This window comes from Mustela putorius, unplaced genomic scaffold (genome assembly GCF_011764305.1).
Source record: "Mustela putorius furo isolate JIRA1106 unplaced genomic scaffold, ASM1176430v1.1 tig00000151_pilon_pilon_pilon, whole genome shotgun sequence".
Classification (NCBI taxonomy): Eukaryota; Metazoa; Chordata; class Mammalia; order Carnivora; family Mustelidae; genus Mustela; species Mustela putorius.
The window spans coordinates 12337952-12347439 of record NW_025421296.1 but is presented as its reverse complement, the minus strand read 5'-3'; the positions used below and the strand labels follow the sequence as shown (position 1 = coordinate 12347439).

The following is a 9488-nucleotide window of genomic DNA, read 5'->3' as shown; positions in this document are numbered from 1 at the left end:
ACTGGGGAGGGATTCGGACGGAGGGAGTTCGACAGGGCGTGAAAGCAAAACACACGCCTCCCATCCTCATGCATAACATCCGCCGCCAAAGCCCCTCTCGCCATCCCCTTTTTCGGCTCCCGCACAGCGGAGGGGCTGGGGCCGAGAGCAAGGTGCCACGTCCGTGGGGCTCCGACCCTAAGGACCTACGGAGGGATGGGGAGGGGCGGTGGAGTGGGTGGCCACGTCTTCCGGGCCACTCGGTCCTCCCCACCTCTTCCATCCCGCCCGCGACCTTCGACCTCGCATCCCGGACCCACGGGGGACAGGGAGGAGACGCGCAAGGTATCGAGACTCGCGGCGCCGCCGCCGAGTCGGCGCCGGGGCGCGCGGTGCGAATCGGCGGCATCCGGCTGCGCAGCCCTACCTGGGAGGTGCGGAGCCTCGGCTGCGCTCCGCCGCCGCACGCCGCCTCCCGCCGGGCTCCCGGGGGCCGCCGCCGGCGCGCGATTTATAAATGCAAAGGTCTTATTGTTGTGCTTTGTTCCAGGGATACCATTGTCTATTCATCGGCGGGCCTCCGCGGCGTTTTCCCTGGGTTTGAGGCGCGCATTCCCCTCCCCGCCCCCAAAGACTTGCTCTCCAGAGCCAACCCGGATCTGTCTGGGTGCCCACGGCCTTCCCTAACGACTTGAAAGTCCTTCGACCGGCTCCCGCTTCCCGAGCACGGAAAACACAAAAGCCTGCAGGAAATCACCCAGTCTTCGCCTGCTCACTCGGGGGCCCGGGAAAATGAGCGGCTCCGACTCCCCTGGGTCTGAGCCACAGCTCGTCACCTACCCGGGTTAACTTCTGCGCCCGCTGGCCAAAGGCCCCAAGTGGCAGCGGGCACAGCTTCTTGCTGCGCTAGTCGCTTCCTCGGCCAGCCTTTCGAGCCTCGAGTCTGGCCTGGGGACCGCGAGTGCAATTAGTAGCCAGGAACCCAGGGATCCTGGGCTGTGCGGTGCAAATGCACCCGGGCGGCTACACGAGACTCTTACTCGCGAAACTTGTTTGTCGTCCCCCACCCCGCCCCCGCCCGAATCCCCCGCGTAAATCTCTCGTGTTGAGAAAAGCAAGGCTTGCAGGAAACCACTCCGGATGTTTGCTGCTTTTCATGTGGCATTTGTGGCGGGCTCTGATAACGTCTAGAGCTCGACTTCCAACACCGCGTTTAGTAAAGAGACCGAAATAGAAGAGTCCACACACACCACGGACTGGTCTGCGGCGCCGCAGCCCCCAACGCCCTCGCCCCCAAAATACATGACAAGTGAATTATCAGAAGAATTTAAATCTAGGTAACGGTAGGTAAAAGGGACTAGTCTTAAAAAGGAACCGTAATTCCCAACTGGCAAATACAAGTAAACTACTATTTTATAACTGCCAGGGAAGGCGTTCTAAGAAGTGGGGGAGGGACGCAAAACCTGAATATCCCACTCCATCCTGTGGATGCTGTGCTTTCACCCGAGTTCTCAGTAATCTTACCTGACAACAGTCAGCAATCTGTCTCCAGGAACACGTGCAAATAATAATGGAGATCTCCAGGTTGTATCTCCCATCAGCGCCTCTCTGCATCTCTCCTTGGAATGGTGTGGGCCAGGAAGAAGAGGATGAAGAAAGTGTACAAGGGTAAATCCATGCATAGACATTTTTTTGGATTCACACTCGGATTGAATTTCCTGTACCTTATTTTATTATTATTATTTACAGGACTAATCAAGTAGATTAATATAGGCAGATAAAATGGATTCTGGAATGGGCATTGTTTTTGTTTGGTTTTTGATCTCTAGTCAAACGAAACTCCTGTTCATAAAAACTTTTGCGCTGATACAAAATCTGCTTTAAGATCTTTGCAAAGATATTATTACCTAGGAGAATTAGAGAAGATCGCCAAGAAAACAAGGAGCAAGACGCTATGGGGTGAATTTGTTCTCTCTACTCCTATAGTTTCCTTATTTATATAACAATTTGCAAAGCAATTATGCTTAATTTTCAAGCCTATATTTATTTCAGAAAAAAAAAAGCTTTAAAGGAAAGGTACACAATCAGTTGAATTTGTTTAAGATCAGCTACTTCAAAACTACCCATTAAAAATAATACTTGTCTATGATTTTCTTAAGGAGATTAATTTTTTTTTTTTCTGGGTTGAACCTCAGAGACCCAGAATGTAGAACCACTTAATTTATCTTGTGTGTGAAGACTGGCTTCTAACTGTGAGGGGGGGCAACCCACGCTTCACAGATCCTCACAGAGTCAAAGTAAATTTGGCTTAAAACCAGTGTGAAGGAGTTTTTTTGGGGGGGGGAATAGCAATGTCAGAGAAACTGAAGGCCAGAGGTTCCCGAAGACATTGTGTTTCTTTGTTTTTATCAATGCCACCAGTAAGCAGACTTGATAGCATACTTTGTTAATCTAGTTTTACAAAAAAGTTGTAGCATTTACCTCCCAGATCCCAGATGTAAACCTTAGCTTGTCATCACTCCTTCACAGTAAACAAAGAAAATCTGTTAGGGAGATGGATGTATTAATTTCTTTGCAAAGTTATGAAATTATGCAGAAATGGCTGAGTTAATTGCCTTAGAAAACACAAATACACAAATACACAAGCAAAACAGCTTGATTTAGTGATTAGGAGCTCAAAATCAGGGCAGACTAGTGGAGATGAATTCCACTCCCCGATGCTGTGACCTCAGGAAAGTTCCTTAATCTCACTGGGTCTTAGGATTCTATCCTGTAATATGTAACAGTGTCTACCTCACACAATTATAAGGATAAACTGGCTCGCTAAATTTGGAGGGCTGTGCCATGTAAATGCAATGCCAGGGTTTGTTTAAAAATCCCACTGAAAAGGTTTCAGTTTTAAACACAAGTTGAAAACTCATCCAGATTTTCATTTCAGTCTGAAGAAAATTATAGAATCTCATAAGAGCTACAGTTACTTTGTTGAGCAATGGGATAGCTCTTTTCCTCCCTTAGAGGGACTTTAAGATAAATATTGCTGCTAGTGTTACCGCATTTTAGAAATCAAAACTAAGTCTTGCCTCTTTTACTGAACACACCTGAGAAACCTTTTATGTTTATCACACATTTCGTGCACAAATTTTCAAGGGTTGCTTCCTTGTTATGAATAAAGGTTTTAAATTCTTCAGGATGACAGAATAATGGCTACAGGATGTCATTCTGTATTTAACCTTGTTTTAGAAATTAGAATTTACCCTGGACATAGCATTTTGAATGTAGTATTAAAAGTAAGTTGAGTCCCTGGGGAGACAATGTATTTTAAATTTATTATCAACAGTATCTACTGGGTTCGCTAAAACACACTTGAAGAAGTCACCCGTGGGGTTCCCTGAAGGTACTTAAGTCACCCCCCTCGAAATGAAATCCTTAGCTCCTATAATAGTGTATCCTCAAATGTTACCTTACTCTTCCCACCTAATTTAAAAATCTTTCTGAATATGGTATATACATACATAGATTTATTCTTTTTAAATAGATGCATAGTACCCAAATTATAGAAATATCATATTTAAGGGGGGAAAAGGTGTATGCTCTGTGTGTTCATCCGAACTATCGTGGCCAAGTCCTTCTATCCAGAGGTACAGGCAACATTCCAGAAGGTTTTTCAGGAGTCCCCTTTCCCGGGTCGGAGGGAATGTGGCGCCAGAGCCCGGCTTCAGCCAGTTTTCCCGGGGGCAGGTGTAACCTTGGGCGCGGAGCCGGGGGGAGGGGAAAGGGCGGGCGTGGGGTTGAGCTGAGACTTGGGACTCGGGCGGCTGGCTGGGCGTGGGCCTAAGGACTCTCGCCCGTCCCGCCCCCGCCACTCCATTGGCCACATCAGTGCAGAAAAGGGCCCGCGGACCCGGGCGCCCGCAGTGTCACTGGGCCGGCGGGACGCTGTTTGCGGCTGGGACTGGCCAGGAACGTCGGCAGCGGTGTTGAGCCCGGGACACTTGGGTAGCCCACGGGGCATCTTTGTCCCTCGCTCCCACCCCCTCCCCCGGGTCGGGGGAGGCGGCGTGTCCGGCGGAGGGTTGTGAGGCGCGGGGCAGGGCTGGAGCGCCATGAGCAGCCCGGATGCGGGGTACGCCAGTGACGACCAGAGCCAGACCCGCAGCGCGCTGCCCGCGGTGATGGCCGGGCTGGGCGCCTGCCCCTGGGCCGAGTCGCTGAGCCCCCTTGGGGACATGAAGGTGAAGGGCGAGGCGGTGGCGAACAGCGGGGCGCCGGCTGGGCCGGCGGGCCGAGCCAAGGGCGAGTCTCGCATCCGGCGGCCGATGAACGCTTTCATGGTGTGGGCCAAGGACGAGCGCAAGCGCCTGGCGCAGCAGAACCCCGACCTGCACAACGCGGAGTTGAGCAAGATGCTGGGTGAGTCCGAGCTCAAGACCTGGGCGGTGGGGATCGCGAAGCCGCTTCCTTGAACCTGGGAGGGGGTGCGTGCCTTGCCCTCGAGGCCACTGATGCGCTGCCTTCAGGGCCCTTCCCTGTGGCCCTCGGTTCTCCTCCCGCATCCCCTCTCCCTACTCTCCAAACGGTCTGCATAGTCGGAGCCCGGGTAACCAGGGTGACCGGGGGCGCGGTTACAACGGCTCCGGGGAGGCGGCTTTCCTGCGCGTCTGGGCCACCGCGCGAGTATCACGGGAACAGAGCGGGTTTGGTCCTGCCCGTTCCCCCATTACTCCTCCCCGAGTGGTGGACGTTTTCAAGTCCTTGAAAGACAGGGAATGGGTGACCTGGGAAGCCACTTCTTAGAGGCTGAAAGAGAGGGAGGGTTGCCCTTAGAGGACCCAAGATGTTCTGTCTCCCGCAAGTGTTTGGACTCCACTCAGTCTCTGGAGACTTGCACTTCTTAACCTGCCCTCTTCGCGTCTCTAATTGCTCAATTAAAAGTTGGAGGAGAGAGGTAGGGCCTGGTGGGGCCTTGGGACCTGGGAGCGGGAGCTCGGACAGTAATCCCGGCGCCCCTCCACCTTCCTGTGCCTATGCAGGTAAGTCGTGGAAAGCGCTGACTCTGGCAGAGAAGCGGCCCTTCGTGGAGGAGGCCGAGCGGCTGCGCGTGCAGCACATGCAGGACCACCCCAACTACAAATACCGGCCGCGGAGGCGCAAGCAGGTGAAGCGACTGAAGCGGGTGGAGGGCGGCTTCTTGCACGGCCTCGCCGAGCCACAGGCCGCCACGCTGGGCCCCGAGGGCGGCCGCGTGGCCATGGATGGCCTGGGCCTGCCCTTCCCCGAGCAGGGCTTCCCTGCCGGCCCGCCGTTGCTGCCCCCGCACATGGGCGGCCACTACCGCGACTGCCAGGGACTGGGCGCGCCTCCGCTCGACGGCTACCCGCTTCCCACGCCGGACACGTCCCCGCTGGACGGCGTGGAGCCGGATCCCGCCTTCTTCGCCGCGCCGATGCCCGGGGACTGCCCAGCGGCCGGCCCCTACAGCTACCCACAGGCCTCGGACTACGCGGGGCCCCCGGAGCCGCCAGTCGGCCCCATGCACTCCCGTCTAGGCCTGGAACAGGCGGGCCCTGCAATGCCGGGCCACGTGGCGCCCTCCAGCGCCCTGCAGCTGTACTACAACGCGATTAGCTCGCCGGCGGCGGGCGGCGGGCGCGGCTTCCCCATGCAGCCGCAGCAGCACCCACCCGGCCCCGGGCAGCCGTCGCCCCCTCCCGAGGCCCTGCCCTGCCGGGACGGCGCGGACCCCAATCAGCCCGCCGAGCTCCTCGGGGAGGTGGACCGCACGGAATTTGAACAGTATCTACACTTCGTGTGCAAGCCCGAGATGGGTCTCCCTTACCAGGGACATGACTCTAGTGTGAATCTCCCAGACAGCCACGGGGCCATTTCCTCGGTGGTGTCCGATGCCAGCTCTGCGGTATATTACTGCAACTACCCTGACGTTTGACAGGTCCCCTATCCGATCAAGCCTGCAGGCCAGAAGCACAGTGTTACACACTTCCTGGAGGGGCTAAGGAAATCCTCAGCCTCATGTTGTTTTGTTTTGTTTTTAAGTTGCCTAGGCATATAATTTATGGTAATTTATTTTGTCTGCCACTTGAACAGTTGGAGGGAGAAAAATGTGAGGTCGTGTTTTAAGATTTGTTCAGATACTTGTTTCCCACAGTTGCGTTGTGAAAACTCTGTTTCCCAGTTCAAGATCACCAGTTTTGAATGTGTCCCAGAATAACTTGATCTATTTTCTGAGAATTTATTGATCAAAAAAACATTTTGTCCTGGGTGTGTTTTCTCGATCTTTAAAAAAAAATAAAATCTGGAATCCTACTTTTTCGCTCTGCAAGTGCCTCTGTCACCAAAGCCAATTTTTAAGATGAAGGTTAAGTATTGGTAGCATTGGGAACATTTTAATGATATTTAATATATAGTTGCTGCAGATTTCTTGTTCTCTTATATTCATAGAACTAAATAATCCGAGGATAAAACCTAAAAATGAATGTTGGATATCTAAGGTTTTGTTTTTTGCAAGGTAGAAAAACCTAGGGGAAATGAACCTATGTTATACATTATACATTTCAGTGATCCTAGTTTCTAAAAAGTAATGGTTAATCTTAACACTCTTAAGTATTTTCAATTTTCTTACATTTTTTTTCACCAGAGGAGAACATTTAAGGAATTTGAGTTTTCTAGTTTGAATCTTGAGACTGAACTAAAGAGGTGTTTGGTTTTTTTCTTTGTCTACCTTTCACCAGGAGTCATCTGTACACTTCCTCTCAACACTGAGTTTGCCAGTCCTCACATGTCTAAACCTTGGGAAGTAGTGTTGCATGGTTAAAAATAATTTGAACGAATTATTCACAGGAATTAATAAAAAGAAAATGTGCATTGTAACCTTAACTTTGAAGGAAATTCTGCTTCTGAAATTTTAATAGGATGCTCTCCTATAAACTGGGTACCTGGTGCATTGCATTTCCTGACAGGAGCAGTTCTTAAGCCTTGGAGAGTCCCGGTGATGATTTGTAGCTAGTGTGCTTTACAAGTGCAGCTAAAGCTGCAGCACTCAGGTATCACTATTCTGCCCTTGTAGGGAAGAAACCAAGTCACAGGTTGTAAAAGTGAGGGTTTAGGGGCTCCTGGATGGCTTAAGCCTCTGCCTGCTGCTCAGGTCACAATCTCAGGGTCCTGGGATAGAGCCCCATGGTGGGGGGGGGGTCCCTGCTTGGCAGGGAGCCTGCTTCCCCCTCTCTCTGCCTGCCTACTTGGGATCTCTCTCTCTCTCTCTCTCTCTCTCTCTGTTAAACAAAGTGAGGGTTTAGTCCCTGCTGTGTGCTGCAGTGGTAACTGCTGTGTCCCTATCCATCAGATTTTGCAGATTGAGACATAATGGATGACTTCTAACAAACTTTCCAGTGCCAGGTGTTTCGGTCAAGGTCATTTCTGTACCAAGTTGGAGCCTGATCAAGCCTGTAAACTGAGATGCTGTTTTCCCCCTTTTGCAAGTGAGGAAAGGAGGCACTGGAGCCCTCACCTGCCACATAAGTGGTGAAAACTTAGTGTTAAAAATTCTTAACACTTTCTTTAAAAGTTTTTATTTTTAAGAAATCTCTATATCCAAAGTGGGGCTTGACAACCCCTAGATCAAGAGCTGCATGCTTTACTGACTGAGCCAGTCATGCACCCCAACAAGTTCTTAAAACACACTCAATCACTGTTTTCCTTCTTGCCAGGGTATATGTGTGGGCACCGGGAGACTGGCATGCTGGTGGTGAGAAACTATATAATTCTTCATACTGATAAACACTATAGAGAAAAGGGAGGGGTAGGAGAATAGCTTAAAGAATTTATCTTGGAGAGAAATATCTGAGTTGAAATGATTGGCTGGAAAAAAAAAAAAAAAAAGAAAGGACTCTGTGTTCTCTTGAAAAAATGGCAAGGTGTGTTTTTCAGAGGGTGTCCCTGGATGTTTTTCGGAGGGTGTCCCTAAAATGTTTGGGACCAAAAGGACCAGTAAGGAAAGTTGAGTCCATTTTGTTGCATAGTAGAGGTCACATTAAAAATTTGAAATTCTGGGGGTGCATGGGTGGCTCAGTCATTAAGCTTCTGCCTTCAGCTCAGGTCGTGATCACGGGGTCCTGGGATGGAGCCCTATATCAGGTTCCCTATTCAGCAGGAGTCCTGCTTCTCCCTCTCACACTAACCCTGCTTGTCCTCTCTCTCACTCTATATCAGGTTCCCTACTCAGCAGGAGTCATGCTTCTCCCTCTCACACTAACCCTGCTTGTGTTCCCTCTCTTGCCCTCTCTCTCACTCTCTCTGTCAAATAAATAAATAAAATCTTTTTTAAAAATTTGAAATTCTGAAGCTCACTCCTGGGTTAGATCTACCATCTAATCCAGTTTTCTTGTCTTACCCTTTCCGCATTCTTTATTCCTTTGCCCCTAAACAGGTTCTGCTTCCAGTGTAAGTTCCTTCCCCAGGATGTCCCAAGTTCCTAGCAGATAAAGTGAGCAGAGGGGCCTCACTTGCTCAGGTTCAAGGCCATGTCTCCGGTTGAGATCACACTAGGCATTTTGGCACATACTTGGCGCAAGGAGACTAAGTTGTACCCTTGGCCGCTATGTCTTACAAAATAGATAAGTAGGGAAAAGAGGAAAGGAGAAAAGTAGAGTGCTGGGTGGGGCTGGGGGCAGAGAATTAAAATCCTGTTAAGTTACATTCTTAACTATTCACCAGGTACAGGTGGGAAAAAAAAATAAGCTAAAAAAGTTTAGGCAATTCCGGGGCCTTTAGCCCCAACAAACGAGAATTAGTGCTCACAATAATTCTTGGGAGTATAGGTATTCAGCTCATTCCACCTCTTTTTCCTCTGGCAGACTCTGATGAGATGATTTCAGGTGGCAGCTAGTGACTGCTTTCTGTATTACTGTAGAAACAAATCCATAAAAGACCCATTGCTTTTCCCCTATTGGAGAAGTAAGGCAGGAGGTAAAAATGCAGGGTGGTCATGAGAGACTATGGACTCTGAAAAACAATCTGAGGGTTCTGAAGGGGCGGGGAGTGGGAGGTTGGGGGAACCAGGTGGTGGGTATTAGAGAGGGCACGGATTGTATGGAGCACTGAGTGCGGTGCAAAAATAATGAATACTATTATGCTGAAAATAAAAAATAAATTTAAAAAAAAGTGAAAAAAAAAAAATGCAGGGTTGTACTGCTCCTGAAGCTGTAAGCACTCTCAGCGGTCTTGCTTGCCAATTTGAATTCACCTTAGGTCATGGTCTGAGGTAAGCCAGAAGTCCCTCCCCAGGATCCTACACACACAGACACACACAGTATTTTAGACATAATTTTAGGCAATTCATGACTCCTGGCAACCCATCCAAGGGCTGTGGCAACCTGTAACCCTCAGATTTAGAAACTGTGATGGTGAAGCTTGTTAGAAAGCTTGACATCCCAGCATAAAGCAAAACAGCAATTTCCCTATATTGGAAAACACAAAGGGACACAGCAAAACTGCTC

The 9488-nt window shown here is 50.1% G+C and overlaps 1 protein-coding gene across 1 annotated transcript; it reads left to right on the top strand.

The window, feature by feature from the left end:
• The first annotated feature begins 3850 nt into the window (after positions 1-3850).
• On the top strand, positions 3851-6300 carry SOX17 (SRY-box transcription factor 17). Its single transcript, XM_004768814.3, has 2 exons — positions 3851-4389; positions 5010-6300. Exons 1-2 carry the CDS (start codon positions 4083-4085, stop codon positions 5921-5923), a joined length of 1221 nt encoding a protein of 406 aa, XP_004768871.1. The 5' UTR covers positions 3851-4082; the 3' UTR covers positions 5924-6300.
• Positions 6301-9488: the final 3188 nt, after the last annotated feature.